General features: G+C 35.3%; 1 protein-coding gene across 1 annotated transcript; it reads left to right on the top strand.

Moving 5' to 3' along the window:
- The first annotated feature begins 1,939 nt into the window (after window positions 1–1,939).
- LOC129004357 (F-box/LRR-repeat protein 4) lies at window positions 1,940–23,058 on the top strand. Its single transcript, XM_054432923.1, has 13 exons — window positions 1,940–2,303; window positions 8,100–8,193; window positions 9,632–9,842; window positions 12,471–12,654; window positions 13,544–13,687; window positions 15,102–15,227; window positions 15,902–16,026; window positions 16,278–16,387; window positions 17,385–17,546; window positions 18,732–18,897; window positions 19,664–19,855; window positions 22,181–22,365; window positions 22,601–23,058. Exons 1-12 carry the CDS (start codon window positions 2,091–2,093, stop codon window positions 22,344–22,346), a joined length of 1,893 nt encoding a protein of 630 aa, XP_054288898.1. The 5' UTR covers window positions 1,940–2,090; the 3' UTR covers window positions 22,347–22,365; window positions 22,601–23,058.
- Window positions 23,059–25,663: the final 2,605 nt, after the last annotated feature.

Genomic DNA, 25,663 nt, shown 5'->3' with positions numbered 1-25,663 from the left:
TGTTATAATGTACCTAAGAAAGTATGTTTTATGGGAGTATGTTTTATCTATGGTTTTATCTATGACTGTAGGACCTATTCGATTAGTGTTTGTTTCCAAATTGCTACTTACATGTAAATCTAAGACTTTCTCTGTGGTATTTGATCAGTTTTCATCATCCATTTTTTTCCCTTTGTAATGTGTTTAGGTTGTGGCTTGATTTTAACTAACGTGCTATGATTCTTTGTTTTGTTTACTGTTACATCGTTATTTTGTAACTATCATGGAAATTAACCCATAAGACCAATGTTAAAATTTAAAACTTTGAGTTACTTCAAAATTATATAGGCATTATCAAAAACTGAAATTGGTCACGTCTAAGCCATCCAAACATTTGACAAAACAACCTTGGTAAGTTTTCCCTAAAATATGTTCCGCCGTTATTGAGATTTAGTGTTATAAAGAGTGCATTGAAGTTGATCCCAAAAGAGCTTCGCTTCGCTCCGCTAAAAAATCACATAAAAATTACCCTTTTTCTAAAAGAATGCCCTCACAGCAGCAAACTTAAACTTGCATAGGCGTTGCAAATTTTAATTTAAGCAAATCCCTTGTCTGATTGGAATTTTCCTTAAATAATCCATAAACATATAATAATATATATATTCCCTATGTAGACAAAGATTTAACGAGCACAATTATTTATGTTTGCTGCTATGTGGAAGGTGAAAAGTGTTTTGGTGAAATTTTAGGAAGGTGCAGGATGAAATAAATAAATGTGCAAAATTTGTCTATGAATAAGCAAACGACAACAGTTGTTTCCTTCCTCTATAACGATATAACATAACATGGAAATGTATAATATATTATTTGGGGAATTCTATCTGTTACCTTAAGTTGTACAACAATGCACCAATTTACAAACTGTTAATTTTTGTAGCTCTACAGTCGACACAATGGTCGTTATAAAACTGAAAAATTAAATATTTCATTGTTTTAAGGCTAAAAATTTAAAATAATTTTTAGAAGCATATATATGAATTCCCTAACACTCTTTCCCATTATTCGATCTTGCTGGTGCACGGACTCAAAATCAGATCACAGAGAAGTACGGATACAGAGGATAAAAGGTTATGGGAAAACCGTGCATATTTATAGCTGTTAGCTCTGTTATGTTGGGGTGGAATAATGTACTTGAAACGAGCAAGGAAGAGCCGGAACGGCGATGCCACATAGCATTTTTGTACAGAGCTGTTGTAGCGCACAGGGTCTTCTCTTCATACAAAGTGAACGTCAGCGCTGTAGTCATCCTCTCTATAGAAGGTGATGGTGAGGGGGCAAAGGAGAGCGGGAGGGTACGACTGATGCTAAACACCACTTAAGTAGACAACACTTAAGTGTACCGTTGAAATGTACCCTCTGTTTCTCACTTACCTGTGATCAGACTAAAATTTACTCGAGTCATCGTTTTCCCTGACACACACGCACTTATATATATATATATACACATTTTAAGGAATAGTGTTTTTGGCTTCTGGTTGGTGACATCAAAATGAAAAAGAAATAGTAGGGTATTTCCGTGCCGTGCCAACTAAAGTAATACTGCAGTTTCTTCCCTATATAGGAGAATTTGCTTAGAAATTACCCAACCTCTGAATATTTTGAATCTATTATTATACTTCAATTAAAGTCAAAATTTACGAAGTTTTATTGCCAATGTGCTTTAAAGAACCTATATTTTATAACGATTTTAACTAAACATAGTATTTTGCTCAACTCTACTTATTATTTTTTTTATGTATGCAGCTTGCTTCTACCAGCTGATGGTTTTAACCTGGCTTCTGGGTCTGGCGGATTGGCGGCTGTCCGAGACCGATTCCGATTGTCAAAATAAACCAAGAAGTAGAAGAGCAAAATAATAATATTCTTTCAGCAGCCATTAATGTGTTCTGCCGAGATCTATGATGATGCTTGCATTGCTTGCTGTGTTTGTTGTGTTGAGTGGTGAAGTGATAATTTTGTAGTTAGTTTCTCGTGTTAATATTGAGTTAAACAAACATTTTTACGCAGATATTTATTCAAGGATTTAGCTAAGAGTTGCAAACACATTTATAATGGTTGATGTAAGGTTATCGATGATAGAAAACTCACTAAAAGAAGACACTGAGAGTTCTGAAATTACATTCATAGAACAGTATGTCCAAGATGTACTCGATTTTAGTTCGCAATATGGGAGTGACATAAGTATTTCATACACTGCGTATAATATCACGGGAAAGCCAAGTAAATTTCCAGACTATGGTGATTTTCCACAGGCATTTGTCATGGTAAGTTTAAGTGAACCTAGAATTTTAGGGTGGCACTTAGGTTTAATCCTTTTATTTATGCAACTAGCTACTTAATCGATAGGCTACTTTCATGTTTGATACACAAGTAGGCCTACCTATAAATCCAGCCTAAACTGAGGTCTGGCCCAACTTCATAGCAATAGTAAAGGCAATAGTAAAGCAGTGGGGGTCTCTAACTTACAGCCGCAGGCGCATCTAGCCTGTGGAAAGATTTTGTCCGGCCTGCAAAGGCCAACTCGGGTACACTTCCATACCTGTTGGCACTAACAACCGAATGAGTAATATCTATCAATAGCCTATATCGATTAGGTAGGCCTACCGGTATCGTTTGGTTAGTTAAAGAAAGGTTTTAAAACCTAACTAACCAAACGATATATCGAATTGGTAATTATTTGATATATCAACAACGCGATATCGTGTAATCTTTAGATGTCTACTTACAGTATTTTTCACGCTGAATCCAAAAATGCAATCAGTTTTTTCGGAGAGATTCCTAAGTAGCCTAAGTTAACTTACCTAAGTGGCCGTCAGTTAAATAATTAATATCGAGCTTTAGTTTTGTTGTGTTATTCACCTATTTGTGGTTTGGCTTAATCACATTTTTGATATCGTTATTTCATTGTGTTTCACCCACTATTTAATTGTGCAAAAACAGTCTGGAAGTTGCATAAATTCATTATAACCTAACCTTTACCTTCCTAATCTAACCTCACTTCAAAACACTTAATAGCCTACAATCACGAATCCGCATAAAACCCGACCTACCTTCCTCACATGCCTAAATAAGAACTGATTATTTGGTTTCAAAACAAATTGATTTAATTCTGCATTAAGTCGAGTATAAACAGCTGTTTGCTCTCCTCCTCACTCAGTCCTCAGTGCACATACTGACCCATCCAGACCATGCCATATTACCATCAGTAGGCCTATAGCTCAATGAACCTTAGATTCGTAATTTTAACCTTCGACAAAATTTTGTTTCTATTATTTTAGAGTTCATTTCTTGATATGTGCTTTAGCTTTACTGTTTGGTTAGGCCTATTAACTTGGGGACAAGTTATTGTTTATGATTCGATCGTATTCTTTGGTTAAATGAGGTTTTAAATTACCCACTGTAATAACGGGAAATAAATTGTAATCAAAACACGACCTCTACCTACAGAACTAACAATAAAATTGTCTTCAGCCGTTCCATAAGGATGAGAAATCTACTAAGGGAGTATGTTTTATGTATGGTTAAGTTTATACATTTTAAATAATAATAATAATTCATAGCCAATATTTCCCATATAAGTTGTTATGGTTGATATAAGTTAGGCAGACGTGGAATGTTTTTTAGTAATTGTGCACACTTTTAACTTGCATTGATCTTTGAGGTTAGCTTAGTTTAGTCCATCACTATGTCAGCACTAACCACATACCTTGGAGGCAAATATTTACTGTATTTACACACTGGGATATGATGTAATTGTTATATGTCTACTTACAGTATTTTTAACGCTGAATCCAAAAATGCAATACCTTGGAGGCAAATATTTACTGTATTTACACTGGGATATGATGTAATTTTTATATGTCTACCTACTTACAGTATTTTTAACGCTGAATCCAAAAATGCAATCAGTTTTTGTCGGGGAGATTCCTAAGTAGCCATAGTGGCCGTAAAACGAAGGTTAGGATTACGAATCTAAGGATAATTGAGCGGTACTACTGAAGGTCATTACATTCAGTAGTAGGCCTACCGCTCAATTATCCAACACACTGTTGCTCTTCACACTGCAACAAAAACAACCATTTTAAATACATGGGTTGCGGGTCTAAAGTAGGTCTTTTAATCCCTAGGGAATAAAAAGACTTTAGTTCCGGGAGAGTAATACCATTACCATTGTAATATGGCGTGGTCTGGACGGGTCCGTGTCCGTACTGAGTGAGAAGAGCAAACAACTGTTTAGGCTATACTTGATCTAATGCGGAATGAAATCAAATCAATTAGTTTTGAAACCAAATAATCAGTTCTTATTTAGGCATGTGAGGAAGGTAGGTCGGGTTTTATGCGGATTCGCGACTGTATTAAGTGTTTTGAAGTGAGGTTAGATCAGGAAGGTACCTAGGTTAGGTTATAATGAACCGACTCATTAATTTATGCAACTTCCAGACTGTTCTTGCACAATTAAATAGTGCAAAAACAGTCTGGAAGCTGCATAAATTAATGAGTCGGTTCATTATAACCTAACCTTTAACTTACCTAATCTAACCTCACTTCAAAGGATTTAATATAGTCACGAATCCGCATAAAGTCCGACCTATCTTCCTCACATGCCTATTCTGACATAAAATGCGATTTAAACATTAATATATATTAAGGTTGGGTTGGGTTAGGTTAGATTAGATTATGTATTATCATTTATTAGTTGCTGATACATTAAATTATGCACTGTGGCACGTTTTCACTTTTAGACACAATGGGATTATGCACTATGGGCACGTTCATTAACAAGTCAATAGTTGAGGATTGGAATGAGGACGATGATCATGTCGGCAGTGGCCTAGCTTCTATTACTGATATTTTACGTGAATAAATTCTATTTTGTTTTATCATTTATGTTCATGTGATTAATAGTTTATGTATCGTAGTTGATTTATTGTATTTTCTAAACAGCACCAAAGTCCATTTTCTTTTAAAAATCTAGTTATTGCATTAACTCTGATTTTGCTCTCATGGCATCGTGTGTGGTTTTGTCTGTTTAGTATCGAATGTAAACAACTGACAGTTGTTTCCACTCCACAAACCTTCCACCCCTTTTAGTGTTAGTCGCCACTAGAACTTGGACTCGTCCATACCACAAATATGTTAATAAATCAACAAAATTGAAGCTTAATATTAATTATTTAACTGTACGGCCACTTAGGAATCTCTCCGACCTAAACTGATTGCATTTTTGGATTCAGCGTTAAAAATACTGTAGGTAAGTAGACATACTATCTAAATTACATCATATCCCAGTGTAAGTACGGTAAATTTTAAATAATTACCACCTTGGAACCCATGCTCTTATGTTGTTGGAGTTATCCTCTATTCTGATAAGATTTGAACATTTTCTTCCACTCATTTAATTTAGCTTGCTTCTGCTTCTGGCTGCGACCAGAAAGGGATCCCCAATCAAAGGGATTTAAAGTAAATATGGTGAACAATTTAGGCCAATAGTGGTTAAAATAATATTTTCTTACTTATTCAGAATTAAAAAACGAGTTAGCCTACTTGTGTTGAGCGTGAGTTCTGCTCTTTGTAGTTAAACAATTTGTTGTATTGTACTTAGTCATATTGTTTTGAGCTAATATGTAGTTAGACCAAAGCTTAGGTACTAAAACTTAGAACACAAGGTTTTTAACAAGTTTTCATTAAAGGCTATTAATTTAATTTTTATTAAAACAGTAGACCTACAATGTCAATTAATAGGCCTAGTTCATGTAGCCCTGCTAACACATTCACAGACAATACTTAACTAGGCTACTCAAAAGTAAAATAGAATTTCCTGTTTGAGAGAGTTTTTGTGAGAATACCTATATAATCAAATCAATTTAAAACTGTTTGAAAATTATAAATTAATGTTTTACTCAGAAAAATAAATAGGTACAGTAGGCCTACGGTAATCTAAAAAATTTAAGTATGTTATTAGGTCAAAATCTTAACAGGAAACCAGAAACATAGGCCTTGTTCTTATCTCATAACATGACATGGTTAATTAATCTCAAAATGTCTAGATATGGAATATAAGCTTATCATAGTGTGATTTGTTAATAGTTTATAAGGCTGAACTTACAATTAATCTTTGATGTCAATAACATTAAAAGTCTTTTTCTTCACACTGCAACAAAAACAACCATTTTAAATACATGGGTTGCGGGTCTAAAGTAGGTCTTTTAATCCCTAGGGAATAAAAAGACTTTTTAGTTCCGGGAGAGTAAAAGTCAGTTGTTATAGTCTAAACTCAGTTAGTAAGTTTAAGCATCGATTGTAAGCAATCACATGTATCAAAATTAATTGATTGATCATGTATTGATTGATTTAACCGTTTGTAGCTTTATAGCATTCTTATCAATAGTTCTACATAAGGATAATAGCCTATAATGTTCTGTACACCAACACAATCGTAAATGACAAAATGATTTAGGTAATCACTTACTAAACAGCTGCTTGTTTTCATTAGCAACATTGAAAACAAGTTGGAAGTGTTTGTAGAGCTTTTTAATACTTGTAAAAGGCTACTTGTAACCTGCTTTGAAATAACAACCATATGTCTTAACATGAAAAGTATTTTTTTTTTTTACTAAACTAGTTTGTTAAACGTTGCAATACCCAGACGGAAAATATAGTTTATCACGCAAGCAAAATAGCATATTTGGTACCTCGGGCCGAAAATGAAGTTTTGCTGGCTTGAGATAATTTTTAAGTTTGAGACAATGACAATAGAGTGCTGCAAAACCCTTTCGACCCGTGGTAACAACACTATTTTTCACCACACAATACAAAATTGAGAAAATATATACCGGTACAATAAATGCCCACAACCATGAAGGCGATTTCTACGAAACACTACTCCACTGTTAATAATGGACGGATTTTTACAAAAGATGTGTCAAAATTAAGTATTTTTTGTGTAGACGCTCCCTTTCTTTAATTCCTGAAATAAAAGTCCTCGGGCTTTGCCCCACAGGCCATCAAAACCCCAATGTATTTCTTATTAAGATTCAAATATTTTGTTTACTTAAACAGACAAATAATTTGTATTAATTGCATAGTAAAACAGCTGTTCATAGTAAACACATGATACACACAAGAGCGAGTTTTCAGAGTGAGTTCGTTTTCAGTTTTGATAACTGGAGTGGAGTGACCGTTTGTTTTCAGTTTCGATAACTGGAGTGGAGTAATTGATTACAAAATGATCTTTGAGTTGACTCTTTTAAGTACGTAAGTCATTGGAAACTATGACTGTTATTCGTTTTTAAATACCGCCTGTAATACTTTGCAATTACTCAAATTCGAGCAACAGGTGCACTAGTAATAATAAATAGTTTTAGGCAGTGCAATAAAACTGCTTGTGTATTTAATATACTGTACCATACATAATTGTTTTAAGTAAATAAGCGAACAGCTGATTTTCGGCCCTAAGGATGTAAAAACCTGCTCGGTCCCCAAATGACAATGACAGCTGGCAAGGACAGCAAAAACGTATCTTTCAGCCTCCAATTAACGTTTGTAAAACAGCTAAAAACATCTTAGTGTGGTAAAAAGTATCTTTTCAACCCTCGCTCATTTGCCGAAGCCTTCGTTTAGAAACTTGACCTCAGGTTCAAAAGAGTTACTTGACGCCCTAGGAATGAAGTATAGGTACCTACTGTACTGTTCTTTCCACCTGAAAGGAAAGAAGTAAAACTGCATAAAGTCACATATGCAAGAAATTTTATGTTTAGGCCTAACACATTTTAATGCTATAAACAAAACTCTTCTTTCAATAAAAGTATGGAACCAAAACAGCCTAAAGATGGCCTGACTTTATTTTAATTAGAAAATGTCACTAGTTTGTTTATTTAGAAACCAAACACTCCATGTCACATAGCTCTAGTATGACCACTTGTTCTGTTACCAACAAAAAACTATTCTACTTGTACTAAAATACTATACAATGTAGTAGGTATAGTTCTTTGGTTTCTATACAATCTTGGCAGAGGGGGAGCGAGTGTAAGCTAAATGACTATTAGTTTAAATTTTTTCAGCGTACATATGGAAACTGGTGGAATGAAGCTCCGTCAAAAAGAAAGGAATTCATGGTTCAAAACTATGGAAAAATTATAAGTCATGATTTTATCGGTAAGTAAAGTTTCCTTTTTGAACACTTATCTTCTCGGTTGACTCTAACGAGGCAAAATCGTCAACACTCATTAGTAGTTTGATTATGTTTATGACGCTTTAGTTCTCAGAACTAGTTTGCAGTCTTATGGGCTGATTTAAGATATCGGTTGAGGTATTTTCCATGTTTACAATATTTTCCCAAACTCGTCATGTTTGATATTGTTTCATCACATCCAACCTCGAAGTTGCTAGTTTTGTAGGTCTTCCCTAGCTTTTGTAGGGGTTCACTGTCTAAACATTGGATCCTAAAATATGTTCGTGATGTAATCAAGCTTGCATGATGTGTTACATGTTTGTTTCTGAATGTGAACGATTTCCTGTGTTTTAACCCTTGAGGCCTACTTGTTTGCTAAATGTTGCATAATAGTAATAGTTAATTCTTCTTTTATCGGTTGAGTGATTTTTATTGGAGTTTTAAATAATGGATAATGTTTCAAACTGCTGGTTATCGTTTTAACTTTGGGTCTATTCTTTGGATGAAATAAAGCGATTTCAATCCATCTTATTTTACAATAGTTGCGCTTTGAGTCGTTAATCCTAAATAATGTCGAGTAACAAAAAATTATATCAACCATAACTGCCAAGGATGCTTGGAACTAGTAAATAATGTTGTGTAGCCTAATCAATTTAAAAGGGTTGATAAGGAAATTCTTTTAATGCTTACATAGCCAGGGCAGTGTTAAGGGTCAGTGGAGCCCTGGGCAAACCCAAAAGCAGTGCCCCCTTTTTTCCTAGTGCGGGCAGGCGGTGGTTGTAGGGCACCTAGTGGGCGCCCCAGAACCTCCGGCGCCCCTGGGCATAAAATGCCCAGTCTGCCCGTTTATAAAAGTGGGCCTGTACATAGCTCCTAAAAGCCATTACTCAAAAGTAACTAATTTAAAAGTGAAGTCTGTTTGAAGATAAGTGCCTGCCACAAACTGCCATGGAACCAGTAGTTTTAGATACACCTTTGTAATGAAAAAAGGGGGAAAAAATTAAAAATTTGTTTGTTACTTTTCATACATGAAATGGACTCGCCAAAAAGTTTTGTAAACTTGGCTAGGCCAAGCTTTTGTAATATAATTTATAAATATATTTGAAATTGGAATTTGAAGTAGTTGATCGCAAATTTTAATATGTAGGATAGGAATTGTTCATTATTTTTGGGTACTGTGATTGTGTTTTGCCTTTCTTAAACATTCGAAAGACGGTAGCATAAATTGGTTCTTATGCTAAATACAACAGAAATAAATCAATCAGTGGAGTTTTGTTCTATGGCAACTGTTATACAAGTTTTTTTAGTATCAAGCCATTATTTTTTAAATGAGGAAATAATATCTGAAGTTAGATTACACATTTTTTTATAAGAGCTATAGGTTTCGGAGGGGTCAGATTTAATGTGTTTTGTATGTTCTAGATGTGACGTTTGACGAGCCTGTGTTTCCATCCAGAGTGAGTGTGTATGAGACATACAACCCTGGCTCTGTGGTACGTATCTGGGCAGCTGGTGGAGGGGAGGGAAGAGGTCGGATACACTGGGTGCTACTGTGGGAGGGGGAGGCGAGAGTCGTCGGACACAAACCTCATATCTTCTCTCCACCAATCACCACCATCGACTTTCCCACCAGGTCTGTTTGAATGAATGGTTATAATAACCAGGTTTTATGGATTAATAAACTCTAGATCAGAGGTCTCCAAACCTTTTCACAAAAGGGCCAGATTTAAATATCTTAGGCCAGCCAGGTCACAATTGCCAAGGGGTTCGGGTGGTATGGAATACCCCCCCAATGTAGGAGGGCGGTCCGGTGCAAGTATAATTTTTGCAATATTATACTTGCAAAGTCAACATTTTAAGCATTCTAACGAATAAAAAGTTTAATCTCTAGTAATCTGAAAAGGGAAGTTTAAGTACGATAATTCCTTTTTTTGGGTTGGTGCAATTTCGAGTTGTTATTTTCCTGTTGGTTTATAAAAAAACCTGAAAGCTTAGTAAAATAATTGAGTAAATACCTAACAGATTATTCTTAAAATAAACTATCACATTTATTAGATCGCCCTTCCTTTAATATTGGCCAAACCTTGAGCTCCTTTTCAAAACACTTCAAAGAACATTTACCAATAAACATTCCACGACTGCCTATGTCAACGGTTTTGGTTTAATTGATTCAACGATTCAACCCAAAACTATACACATTTACCACTTATGCAATAAAGTTACATGAACACAATGAAAGAATACGGAATACGTACGACCTTTAGTGTGTAATTGTTGAGTAAAGAAAATCCTAAATTTGTATTCGATGACAAGTTATTTTTCGAGTAACATAATTTGCAATAAAGCTATGAAGCTATCAGCATCAGCAGACAGAGATAATCATTTAAAAAATTCAAAGTTGTAGAAGATGAGGAGAGGGATATTGTGTCATCCACCCGGCATTGACATGTAGTCATGACTCATCTTCTGCTGTACATGAGTAACTAATTTAATTTAATAGTGTTCAGTTTTTCAATTTTTAACGTATTTACATCATGTGGTTATTTGTGTTCTTCAACGAAATTGGTGGATCCAACCAAATTACATTGAATGTTTATTATGGACTCAAACAGTCCAGAGCTATAGTAGTGTACTGCTAACAAAGTATCACTTGTCAGAGCAATGTAACTTACACCATTTTAGATTACATATTTGCTATATAGACCAAGGAGTTTCCAAACAGCTTTACTCCATTCCACGCTCACCATGCTGAGGGTCCTGAAAGCCATGCAATTCAAAGGGTAGAAAGTCAGGACCTGCAAAACGCTCTTTAACTTTGTACATAATCTTATATCGCAAATCAGACGGACAGTTCTACTTGTTAAGGCATAAGCCAAAATAATAAAATAGTGTAAATACCTGCTTAAAATTCCAACTAAAATGCTTAAAATGAAGCAACCATTTTTGGCGTTAAAAATTGGTGCTATACAGGCCATCAAGAACCTATGTCCAATACAGGCATATGTAGTCGTCGTACTGTTGTTGTATATTCTTATGCAGCAAACGGGAAGAGGGATATAACCATAGATACTGAAGTCCCATCAATAAAACCGCTCTTGTACATAAAAAAAAGTAGTTAAATGAACTACTTACAGAATGTGCTACTGTCTAAAATTCTATTTTCTGCCTTAATTTTCTTACTGTGATAGTTGATCTGACTTAATTAAAAGATTCTACTAAGATGCTTACAATAAGTCATCTTATCAGTACAACTTGATTACAAATTAGGGATGGTCAAGTCTCGAAATTTCGGGAAATTTTAAATCTCGTTACACGAGACGAGATTTCTTTTTGGCCGAGATTTTTACCGAGACGGGAATTTAAAAAAAAAAAAAAAAATTAAAAACGCCTGCAGAAAGTCAATGCAATACCCGCAATACAGGAGCGTGTTGTAGTTGCGTTTACTTTGTGAAGGCGTTCTTATTTAATTAATTCTTTAAATGTAAATATTACTTTAATTATTTTAATAATATTACTTTAATAACATTTGAGAAGTTTTGTAAAGTGTAAGCAGTGTGAGAAATGTTTTATTACTATAAAAATTCAAAACAAGTAACTATTTTATAAAAATTAATATTGCTTTTATTTTATGATTTATTTTATTTTAGGATAAGTTGAACTCTATCCTAACTGATATCACTATGTTTCCTAATCGTAGGCATTTTTAATAAGTTAGGCGTGATTAATAAAAAAATGTTATGCTGATGTTTTTTAATAAAAGATTGTAAATATTCTTGCCTATTATCATTATTCTTGTATTTAAACAGTCATCTAACAATGTTACAAAATCAGGTAAAAATTTTGAACGTTCATTTCCCGTTGTGTATGAGAAGGGAAATCCCGTCTCGATCTCGTCTCGAAATTTTATGAGAAATAAAAAATCTCGTCTCGTCTCGTCTCGAACTAAAAATCCAATCTCGTCCATCCCTATTACAAATATTGCATATCCTACAGAAATCAATAATTTACATCAGTGCCAACAGTCAGTGGCTCGATTCAACTGTGTCCACATTGATAAAAAAAAACTGGCGATAAATTTAACATTGGGATGAAATATCTAATCCTAATAATAGTCAAATGCATAAACCTAGATAAACGTGAAAAGAGTTTTATTGAAATTCTTGAAATTACAATATCTAAAGGTTATTACATTTTTTAAATATTTTAAAGGTAATTAAAGTTGGATTGCTGAGAGGTTTAATTGTCTTGTATGTTTTGCCAGGATGCTGAGATTGGAGTTTGACCATTCCAAGTTGGACTATTACACAGAGATTGACGCTCTGCTATTGGTTGGCACCAAGAAACCGATCCCCCCCACCTCCGACACAGAAGAGAAAGTCGACAAGGAGACAGGAGACATAACAAAGAAAATTATGGATCTCAATATACATTCCATTCCGCCTCAGGTATTACTTTAAAGTTTAATTAATTTGTAGACTGCTAACCCTTTTTATTTGGAATATTCAAAAAAGCCAAATGTCTGGGAATCTTTTTAAGGGTCTTATCTGAGAAAGAGTTGAGGAGCTAATTGGAAACGATAAATACAAACGCAGATTGTTGATTGTCACAGAATGTAATATTGTTATGTAATATTTTAGCCCCTACACTTCAATTTTCTTAGGTAAGCTAGCTTAACTCTCACTCTTAACATTTATTTTTATTTTGAATAATAGACAATTTAGTTGTCATTTTTATTTATGATTTCTTAAAGATGATCAATGGAGTCACAAAAATATAGGCAGTTTTTTTTTTACAAAGATACAATTTATTATAATTGTACAATTGGTCAAAAAAACTATTTCATCGAGTAAACAGGTTGTTCTACCAGCCAATCCCGAAGTTGTTGTGTCAGTTTGTTTCCTGTTTGATTCTTTAGGTTGTTTGGCAGTTTATGACTTTTCATCTAATACAGGAGGGTTTTGGGCCAAATTGCGTTAAATGGTGACTCGGAAGACTGAAGTTAGTAGGTCTTTTAGTGTTATAGGAGTGGAAATATTTAATTCTGGGGAGGTCCATGTTGCGTGAGTACATGACGACTGTTGGTGGTTTGATGTCTTCTTTTTATCTAGAGTCAATGATACTTATCTATTATCTACCAAAACTTTAGTGCCCCACATCCAGATAAAAACTATGTATCTCGTCTTAACCATATTATAAGTTACATATTATTACATAAGGTACATATTATAAGTTATTTCTCTTTTTTGGCTATTGGGAAATGCTTTCACTCTCTGTCAACCTCAATTGAATCAGCCTCTTGATTATTGTCTATAGTACTATGTTATCTGTGTTTAGGTGGATTTAGGGAACACTCTGAACCAGTTCCTGGCCGAGGACTACAGACAACTACTGCGTGAGTTGGAAGACACTGCGGCTGTACTCACGGGAGCTGTGGAGGCCATCAACAAGGCCAACAGTGGACCTTTTGGCTGTCTACCGGTTTGTAGTTACTGATTATAACCTATTTCTTTAGTCTGGCATTTTATTGTATTGTAAATTGATTGTTAAAATATTTGTATCATATTTATGTACAGGTTAAGTGCAAGAAAGATGACCATGTGGCCCTAACTTTGCCCGTGTAAATAAATAATTTTTCATTTAATTTATTAAAAGTAGGAATGGGTCCTATTTTGCTGGTTGTTGGTTTTACCTTTTTTACCCAAACCTAGGAATTAATTGGTGGTTTTAATTAACCAGTTGCTATGCAATAATTTTTCCGTGACCATGGTAATGATCGATGTCTTCCCCATTGCGGGAGATGCCCTCAATTTCCCTGAGGTTGTGGGATACGTTTTGATAACGTCTCCACGATCGAGGGAGATGCTCTCCATTTTACTGCAATCGCAGAAGACAATAATAATTATTTCTTCACAATTGAAACAGTTGCTCTCAATGCTGCTGCAATCACAGTATACTACGATGATGTCCTTGCAATTTCTGGAGATGATCACGATATGATTATTCAGTGTGGCAGATTGCGTTTAATAAATATAAAAAGGCTACTTACAGTCTTCGCAATCCTGATTAATTCAGCACTATGGCAGTTACAGAGATAACTCCATCGTGCTTGTGCTTAGTCATCATACACTAAACTGAGTCACTATTTACACATTTAAATTTGTAATATTTATAATATGTACGTGGTTTCTTCATTACCATTGCGTCAAAAGTTTTATAAATAATACATACAACACAAGACACGGACACTACAGGAAAACATTACGTGTACGGCTAAAAACTGACGACCGACTAACAAGCCTTTTTACTGCATGGGCTGGATGGAGTCATCTGATAACACGTGTACCAACAAAGCTCAAATTATACCTTGTCCTGTTTGATTTGTATTATTTAGATTTCCCCAAAAACTGGGTTGGCTGCTGAATTAGTCTGGGAATTAATGATTAAGTTCTGTTCTTTAGCTGTACTAGTGTAGATGTGGAATTGTCAATACAATTAATTTGTGACCTTTGCTGCCAAGTGTCAATATGGAGTATTTCTAAACTATTGATTTCAGAATATTCGTGGCAATACTGTTGAATGTGTTCTGGATAATTTGAGACAGGATTTGGTTTCTTTATAGCGCGTTCTTTATACCTGGTCTTAAATAAATCATCTATCAGTCTGTCCAATGTAGTAGGTTATTTAGCTTTCTGTAATAGGTGAAACAATAATATTATTTTAATATTTTGACAATTGTTTTTTGTCACTTGTTCGTGCAAACAGTTCATAAAAAAAATAACAGTATTCTTACTTCAGTAATAGTATTATTTATTTATCCTATTCCATAACTCCCACCTCTACTGCTAACGTTTTAAAGATATTAACTGATTTTACAACTAATGATTTTTTTCAGGATGAAACCACCCTGCATGTGTTTGGCTACCTAGACTTGCCTTCACTCTGTCAATGTGCCAAAGTTAATCGTCACTTTCACTCATTAGCAACTGATTCACTGCTTTACACTCAAGTCAATCTCAGGGTGAGTTTGGTCATCGATAGTTTTTCATGTCACGTACCAATGAAAAAAATAAAATAAAGAGTTCAGCTTAAAAATCCACTTGGGAAAAATAGAGCTTATGAGGATGAATTCCTATAAAAGTTTTATAAACTAAAAGTTAGTCCTAGCTCAGCACTTTCAGAGAGTGAATTTATGAAAAATGTAATGTGGCCATGTGTATCTAAAAGTTCTGGGTTCTAAGTTTTCTCAGGAAAGGTAGGTAAATTCTGCCCTTACAACAAAAAAACTTTAACAATGTAAATTTTTTCAAAAGTCAACGTACTAAAGATGAACGGATCCTGAAATTTAAGAAATTTTTTGGGAAAAAATACCCTTAATCATCAGGATTGGATTACATTTTATTTGGGATATTTCCAGGATATGATTTGTTTTGACAGATGTTCACAATGGTACTACGAAAGCTGGACATGTTCACTATGACAAAAATGTAACTTCTCAGATAGATGAGTAGGCATAGTGATCGTTAAGCCCTTAAATCGCTAGGTCATTTTGACAGTTTTGTACGGCAGCTTAGTTATTATGGCAATACATATTGTACGTTACTTGTTCAAAATGTCTTTACGGTACTTGTTAGATAAACATCTATTTTCCAAACTAGTAATGTAATGTACTATATCACTATCGTTTGTTTGCAGCCATATTGGCACTGCGTCACGGACGACACGCTGGAAGTTCTGTCTCTCAGATGTCAACATTTGACTAAACTCGACCTATCATGGTGCGGCAGCTACGATCTCATAACCTCATCTAATGTTGTACAGTAAGTGTGTCAATTTATACTGTAAGTTAAATTGTAGCCTGATTAAATTGTACTTTGCTGCATTACTGTATATTGAGAGTATATTTGTTGTACAATGTATAAGTTTATGTGATTTGTATAATTTTGTATTATCAATGTACAGACGTTATAAAAAATTTAGGAAATGAATAATTTAATCATTTAAAAAAAATCAACTAGGCCTAGATATTACTTACAAGCTTGACCAACAAATAAAACTAACTACGTTTTAGATTCATCAAGACGAGCGGAAAGCAGTTAACTCACCTCAGGTTGGACTGCTGTAGGTTTGTGGATGATTCCATCATAAAAACAATCGCCTCCACCTGCAGGAAAATCAAAGGTAGGCCACGCTTTCATTGGGTATTTTGAGAAACCAATCGTTTATTACTGAGCTGAAGGAGATGTATTACCATAGATTAAACATACACTCTTTGTAGATTGATCATCCTTATGGATCAGTTGAAGACAATTTTAAAGTTAATTTCATCCTGTGCCTCTAGGGCTGTGTTATTTTACATTTTGTTTCTTGTTATTCCAGTTATTTAAAACCTTGTTAAGCCAAATAAAAAATCTTATCATAAAAAATAGCTTGTGAGTGTTGCCGCGATCACAAATGAGGAACACGTTATTACCGAGACAGCAACATTTACTTATGGATGTTGCCGCTACCAAGAGAGACGACCACGGCATTTCCGAGGCCGCAAAACATGCTCACGAGTGTTGCTGCAATCACGAATGACGAACACGTTATTACAAAGACAACAACATTTACTTACGAGTGTAGCCGCGATTGCGGATGACGATTTACGTTATTACCGAGACAGCAACATTTACTTACTAGTGTTGCCCCTCCTGTGAGTGACGACCACGATATTGCTGAGGCCGCAAAATATTTATAACAATTACATAAAAATAATTATTTCTCAGTAGGCCTTCGTGAGCCGGATGATATCTGTTCGCGAGCCGTAGGTTGGAGACCCCTGGTCTATGGTATTACTGAGCATAAGAAGAGGTTATAAGGTAAACATTGTCAGAAGTTGCTCTAATTATGTATAGGTGATATTATGTATACTTTTAATAGTGGTTTAAATACCTTTTACTGCTGGAGTGATTCTTGTAGTCTGTCTAGGCTACAGGTTTCAAATCTCAAAGAGAGAATGTTGTGAAATTTTTTTTTTTTTATCAATTGTGATGAAAAATATCTGCAATAATCTGTTAGATATGGTCAACTCTATTTAACTGCTGTGTGTCAAATTTTTAATGCTAACTGTTAAAGTATAACACATAGTTGGTTTCTCATTAATCACGTAGTCAATAGTAATGTTTACATGTTACAGAACTGACCCTTCGCAATTGTTCACACATAACTGGTGACGGTTTCAACAGTCTTGCTTCAACATCAACATTGGAAAGGTTGGACTTGTACAGGACAAGTATAGAAATGCAGCCGCTCATCAGTATACTCAAGGCATCACCTATGCTCAAACACATCAATCTAGGTAACATCTGTAGTCATGAATGATGAATCAAAACAAATTGCTTTCTTTTGACTTTTGATCCAGAAATGGGAGATGCAGACTTTTTAGGATATGGTAAAACCCTGACTAACCTAAATAAAGGTTTCAAAGCCGTGGTCAATCAATGTCTATTCAAAGAAATCTACAACAGTAGTTATTAAGTTACAGTACTTTAATTGCTGTCATCTTAAAATCTACAACTGTATAATTAAAGATAGGGTAATTCTTAAAATAATGAACAGTTAGTTGTTTGTGAACATTATCTATATTACAGTATTAGAACCATGTCGTTATCTCCATTACACCCTGTTACCACAGTGGACAGTTACCGTTGCCTCGCTCGCTTTCCGATTGATCCCTCCCATGGTAATTACAGTACACACTAACTTCAACTAATATTTTCTCTTTTTTATGTACTGTAGCATAGCCTAAAAAGTTTTTTGTATAAATTATCTTTATAATAGTAGGCTACAGATAAGCTAATCAATGTATGTCTTGATTTTCTGTAACTGATTTTTCATTTTGAAAGATCTTTGTTAAATAAAAAGATAAAATAAATTTATTATTTCAATTGAGACTGGACCCCTTCAGTTTAGCCAAAAATGCAATAGTATTTGCATCAACAAACTAAATATATTTTCAAGGATTTAAATAAAATGTGGGTTTTATATTGCTCGCGTGGTCTCAAAATTTTGATCTTTCCCACAATCCCAACAACGATTGTCTTCCGAGATTGCAGATTGTCTATACGAGTTAGTCTACACGACTACCTTAAAAGAAATCCGAAAACACTCCTTAAATGAATGGACTCTTGGCCATAGGCTTATGGTGATTACTCCAAATTTTCAGGTCCCATTCAAAAAACAAAGTACAGTTCAGAGCCTTTTTCCTGGATTTCAAAATTTATATAGTTTTGTTTCTATTTATAAAACAATAATTATTATTTAGTACAACATGTGTTTTGGATTAGTCAGACTACTGTTTAGTTACATAATTCTTATTTACGCTTTAACAACAGATCCATGTGATGACTTTAAACATGTCAAGAGGTACAAGAAATAGTTTTAGACGAATTTCTCTTTGGCCTATCTTAGGTGCTAGTAAGAGTTGAACTAACCTAATCTGTCCTAAGGTTCTGAGACGTTTGTGACGATGTTTGATTGGCAGGTTCGTGTGTCAGAGTGTCCAGTATGGATGAGGTCGCCCAGGCTCTAGGTACGTACAACCTGCAGCTAGTCACTGTAGACTTCTGGAAGACCTACAGTCTGACTCCAGTGGGTGTCAGAGCTATCAGTCGCTGCAGCATGCTGGAGGAAGTGGACTTTGGATGGTGGTGAGTCAACTGAGTGTTAGAGATAATATATCAAAACCAAATCACAAAACCATCAAAACTTTGAAAATGTTTCGGTTCCAAAATATGATTGAAAATTTCAAAGTTCATAACTTGTAACTTAACCAAAACTGTTGATATTTTTGACGTCATTATTATTGTTTAACGATAAATACCACCTCTCAAAATATTGTGCAATATCCACAATGTACTTGTAAGAAATCTAACTAAACTTGTTTGCTATTCTATTGCACAACTTATTCAATACACAAAAATATATTAATATTAGTTAAAGACATTTCGTTCCCATGTTAAATGTATTGCTAGTTTTGAATAAAAATTAACGTAGTTGAATCACCATCGATAGATTATAATGTATTATAATTATAATGTATGTATGTGATTTGACTTATTCCCGTCAAATATGCCGACTGTTAAACCAAGCATGTATGAATTTTAAAAACAACTTTTAATTCTATGCAACATATCTGTGTGTGTTTCAGAGCTGGGAACAATGAAACATTTCTTTTACACTGTTTGGAACGTGGAGAACCGAATATGAAGACTGCTCATGAACATACTCTCAAATCCAGAGGGTTCACTACGTTTCCAATGATATTTAAGTGATCAACTTTACGACTGTATATTATCAGATGCTAACACTTACTGGGTTGCATCAAGCATAAAACGTAGCAGTGTCTTTTTACCTGCTAAAGGGTTGATCAAGCTGGTTTTTAATAGCTAACTGATGGTGACGTGTTGTTTACAGTCTGGGAGTGAGTGTACCGGGTGACTGTCTAACGGCACTAGCTGTTGGATGTCCTCGACTACAAAAGCTGTTCATGGCGGCTCTACGAGGCATCATGGACCGAGACTTGGAGCCATTCCTCACTCATTGTAGACAGCTGAGGCAAGTAGATCTGTTGGGAGTCAGAAGCATCACTGCGGATATCTGTCTCAGGTAAGATCTATAGGCTTGTAATTTTATTTTTGTGTTGCCTACCCTTGAACATATAAGTAAGAGGTTATTGTACATTGATTTTCTCTAGTGATTCATTAACATCCTCTAAGGGGAGATTACAACTGTTTTGGCGACCATCTTTGAAGAAGATTAACAAGCTTCTTTCATGTTGAGCTCGTCAAAACATAACACGCTCACAATAACTTACGACAAAAATACATAAAATATACAACACAACAAAAAACATAACCTGAAGATTAAAATTTTACAACTACTGTGGCCACAGGTAAGTTATACTCGGTTGACATGTCAGGACTGTAGTTTGGTTTGAAGGAGACCCTCAGGGCCGATTTACCGAATAGGCAAGGTAGGCACGTGCCTAGGGCGCGAGGCAATTGGCTTTTTTTGGGGCGCCAAAAAATTGGAAAAAAGAAAAAAAATTGTGGCCGTTTTTGCATGCGATCGCGGTAAACTGATAATCCCTTGCGGCCGTGAAGACACCTTAACAGTCTCCCACAATTGCGGCAAGATGTTAATTATTTACCGCGGTTGTATATACGTCGTCATCGTCCGTCTCCCGCGATCGCGTCAAAGTTCTGACTATTTCCAGCGGATGTGTGGACATAATTATCGTCTTCCTTGATCGCGGCAATATATGAACACATCCCGCGGTCGTGATGAGATTATCACCGTCTACCGCGAATGAGGCAAAATTGTAATCTTTTCCCGTGGTTGAGTGGACATTATCATCATCTTACGCGATTGCGGTAAAATTCTGATCATCCCTCGCAGCCGTGTAGAGTAGACATCATTATTGTAACTCCCGCGATCCTGTAGACATCGCAATCGTCCCCCGCTGTCGTGAAGACATCATATAATCGTCTCCCTCGGTCGTGAAGACATCGTAATCATCTCCCGCGATCGTGAAGACATCGTAATCGTCTCCGCGCTGTCGTGATTCATCGTAATCGTCTCCCGCTGTCGTGAAGACATCGTAATTGTCTCCCGCGATTACGGTAAAATGTTAATAATATCCCGCAGTTATGTGGATATCATTATCGTCTTGGCAAATTTCTGACTGTTTTCCGTGGTTGTGTGGACCATGATCATATCCCGCGGTCATTTAGTCATTATCATAGTCTCGCGCGATCGCGGTAAAATCATGATCATATCCCATGGTCGTTTAGACATTATCATCGTATCATGCGATCGCGGCTATATTCTGATTATCCTCTGTGGATCTCATTATCGTATTGCGCGATCGCGGTAAAATCATGATCATATCCCGCGGTCGTTTAGATATTATTATCATCTCATGCGATCGCGGCAAAGTTCTGATCATCCCTCGAGGCCTTGTGGAGACATATTATTGCCTCCCGTCTCCCGTGGTCACGGAAACGTCACTGTTGTAAATTGACAATTCCAGGTAGAAAATTAACACATAATTCCTGGTTTAAAAAAATTCACGCTTAGTTTCCGGATTTCCCGGTTGGTGGTCACCCTGTTATATATTGCAAAGGGGCGCTACTATTAGTTGTGCCTAGGGCGCTGACATGGTCAAAAACGGGCCTGGAGACCCTCAAATCACTTTGTTTTCATTGTTGTAGTTTGAGCAGACTGTCGAATAATTTATTAGATTCAGAACTTATTTGGTCATTCAGAATGATATTTATAAAGCCTCAAAGAAAGACCCTGGAGATATTCTACACAACCAAATCAGTTTTTCTTGACAAGGATCTGATGAAGGTGGCACAGATGCCAAAACCATTGGCATTCACCCTTTCAGTTAAAAAAAAGACTTAATTTAGGGATTATTGTGGACATTTCCACTTAGGCTTACTGATAAACCAAAATGTTCATCATGGTTCAAAATCTGGAATCAGTTCCCATCCTCAAACGAATGACCTTCAAAATCAGTAAAACAACTGTTGGTTGGGCCTAAAATACTGTAATCAGATATTCTAGGATTTTACAATGGCATCACAGGATGTCTAACTGGCAAACCTGGAAAACAGGAAATCTTATGTGAATTTTGATGACCAGAAAGTCTGTGAATGATTGAATGGTAAGGGAATATTGTATGGGACGCCGGACGAAATTCGGAATCGCCAATAGCCTAATGCAGAGTGCTCATAAACTGTTGGTATAAACTGATAGACTATTGTTTTGTAAATTTTATGAAGGTTGTTATTACATGAAATAATCAGTCAAATTTTAAACTTAAAACCATGAATACCTGGAACTGTCGTAAGATTTCATTTTCATGTCTTGCTAGACATTCTGTGTCAATAGCAGCATCAAATGTAATCACTCTCTTGTCTATAGGTTCCTATGTATGTTTCCACAACTACAACTGTTAGACCTGAGTTTCTGTGACCAAATTCAAGAGTCGGTGATTGTTCAGTGGCGACAACAGTTTCCCCATGTCAGCATCAAACGCAGTTTCCAGTCCGAGGGAGCTGCTGGTTGTTATCTCCCAAATCACTACTGACACAGGCCAAACCTTCCCGGTGAGTGATATTCAAAGTCTCCACTGTTATCTTTGACTATTGATAGTACTAGACATTTCGTTCCCATGTTAAATTTATTGCTAGTTTTGAATAAAAATTAACGTAGTTGAATCACCATCGATAGATTATAATGTAAATGACTTATTTCCGTCAAATATGCCGACTGTTAAACCAAGCATGTATGAATTTTAAAAACAACTTTTAATTCTATGCAACATATCTGTGTGTGTTTCAGAGCTGGGAACAATGAAACATTTCTTTTACACTGTTTGGAACGTGGAGAACCGAATATGAAGACTGCTCATGAACATACTCTCAAATCCAGAGGGTTCACTACGTTTCCAATGATATTTCAGTGATCAACTTTACGACTGTATTCTGTTATATATTTTTCTAATATGGTTGATTTTAGTAGATAATAGCCTATGAAAGTGTTTTTCAATGATATGTGAATATTCTAGACTGTTATACCGGTGTGGTCTCATTAAGATATTTCTATTTTATTTTAAGTATTTCTAATCGAAGATATTGTTCCTATCCTAATTTTTGTATATAGATAAAGTTTCCTATTTATTTTAGAATATATACATTCCATTTTGTCAAAACAATTTATTAGTTGCCTAGTGTTATTGTAATTGATTTTGTTTCAAATTTTACTCTTAAGGTTGAATAATACAATATTTATGCTTGTTATTTGGTTTTAATTCAATTTCACAAATTTTCATTTGTAGTTAGATTATATTTTCCTCAGATCATCATTATTGGTCACATGTCAAGAAAAGGTGGTTGAGTGACTGATTATTGTGATTAGTTTTATAACCATTTGCCAAACTGTTGTACAATAGTGATGGTTTTCATTAACCCTTTTGGTGCTAGAAAAGTTTGATGTTAGGCCCCGTCGTAGCTGGACGGCAAGAGCGGTGCGACCGACACGACCGACAACAGCGACAGATACAAACACGTGTTAAGTAAAGGGAGTGTCCTAGCTGAGCAGCAACAGCGGCGTTGCTCTTGTCGGTCGCGCTACAAGCGCTTCAAGATACAAACATGTTTGTATTTGGTAGCGCTATATCGGCGACGTGGCAGATCAGCACCAAAAAAGCTGCCCCATTCCATGATGCGTCGCCTTGTCGTGCCGCACAGTGTGGACACACATTTTGACGCCGACAGCAGAGGCCAACGGTCGCGTCGCACGTCGCTCTTGCAGTCCAGCTAGGACAGGGCCTTATTTTCCGAAAAGTGCTAGAGCTATTTACTTATTCCTTCCGAAAAGTGTTAGGCTTACTGCAGGGGCAAAATCTAGTGCGTTAAAAAGATTTTAAACATAACATTTTTCATCTCAAAAGTGCTAAGAAACGATGTATTGAGCCTCGATCGTATGAGGAATCGAAAGGAATCATCACTTTTTCGAAAGAATAACCAAGTCAACCGAATATGAGCCTTTAAACTCTCTCAATCGAAAGTCGGGTGGGCACGATATAAAGATCATAACAGCTGATCAGATGCTTTGTTTACATTTTTGATCATGTCAAAACAAACTGCTTTATTTATTTATCTTTGCAATAATGTGTTACACCCTTTTCCTACAGTCTCTTCAAAAACGTAACAATCTGAATCTATACATTAATACACAAGCATGTTTCTTTAAACCCTTTTATCCCAGCTTGTGTGCATCGCAGGGGAAAATCTACGCATACTGTTAGAAAGATATTTGCCTCTAGATGTGCAAAATACCTTTTTATCATAGGTTCAAAAATAAGCACAAAAAAATGAATATAAAATTAAAAAAAAAATTAAAATTGGGCCTTGTGGGTTTGTATGCAGGTGAGGAAATAGAAACGAAATATGAACAGAAAATCAAAACAAATGGAAGAAATTCCAATCACATGTTTTATTTACAGCGTGGGGTGAAAATAGAGAAGTCTACTTTACATATTATTGTTCAAGCTTTCAACCACTGGACAACTTCTAGTATACATTAATGCAGCGAAGTCACTGCTTCAGCGAATCCATAATAGTAGTAGCTTAAAATAAATAAACACCAATTCTAAGGTAGTAGTAATAAAACACAATACCCCTGCCGCAGCAAACCTGCAGACTAAGAGAATTTAATTACTTGGTTGGATTTTCACAAAAATATTCCCCTAAAATAGTCAGGTTAATGTTTTTTTTTATTACATTCATTTTAATGAGTACTTAGGTTTCTGCTCCAGGGAGAGTAAAAAGGTGTGTTTTTTTTAAAGAAATATTGATAACTTACCTAGTATGAAGTAAACAAATGCCAAATTAAATCCTACTATTTCCACAATCAATCAATTATTTAAGCACCACTATGTGCATATTTAACCCAAATATGAGTGTAGGATTAGTGGCGCGATCTTGTAGTCTTGTTAGTGACTTGGCTTTGTGATAAAACGAAAGCCAATAACATTTACTACAAAAGCAGTGTTTAAGAATTCTACCATAATATGGGTATTACACAATTTTTGTGGGTCCAACCCAGAAAAAATTTAAATTATGGTAATTACTTTAAAAAAATTACATTACAATAATTGAAAAATCATTGCTCAAAAACTATTTGACACACAAAAATGAAACTATGCTTAAATTGTTGTAAATGTTGTAAATGATTTCCATGACTCACGAACTTTACTCAAAATCTATAATATAAAACACACACAAATAATACTGCCTAGACATGATATTTTGCAGAAAATACTAAATAGGTAAATGCTCATGGATAGTCATGGGAAGTCATGGAAATTAATGACAAATTGTTTGTGGACACCCTGTTGTTGAATACAACAGATATCAGTAACTATCAGAGTACCCGTCCTTCGTATGGCGTTTACTGTATTTGTAACATACTTATTGCTGTTATAACCTTGCTTTGCGTTTGCAATGGGAGATGGAGTGGAAGAGGAAAATTTGCTTCTTTAAATTTACTGAATGAAATTATGAAATACGAGGGTGGTTTTTCAAGCAAGAGCCGTTTTCGCGTATAAATCTTTAGTTCATTGTATGCCGTTTTCGCGTATAAATCTTTAGTTCATTGTATCAAGGCTCCTCGCCACTTACTGACATAATTTAATTTGTGAACAGAACAACACCATTTGTAGCTTTGTACTGACGTGTATGTTTCACTGTGTTTTTTAAATTTGCTAAACCTTTAAATCTCCCGCCGCAAGCAAGATGAGGTCATTATATGTTTTTTAGCCCAAGAAACATATTCAATGCTTATATTCATTACCAGATGACTGAGGTTTATGACCCAGATACAATAATAGTGGAAAAAGTG

Source organism: Macrosteles quadrilineatus, unplaced genomic scaffold, assembly GCF_028750875.1.
Source record: "Macrosteles quadrilineatus isolate MER2022 unplaced genomic scaffold, UCM_ALF_1.0 Scaffold_9__3_contigs__length_116548681, whole genome shotgun sequence".
In the NCBI taxonomy this organism is placed as follows: Eukaryota; Metazoa; Arthropoda; class Insecta; order Hemiptera; family Cicadellidae; genus Macrosteles; species Macrosteles quadrilineatus.
This window is presented reverse-complemented; position numbering and strand designations above follow the sequence as displayed.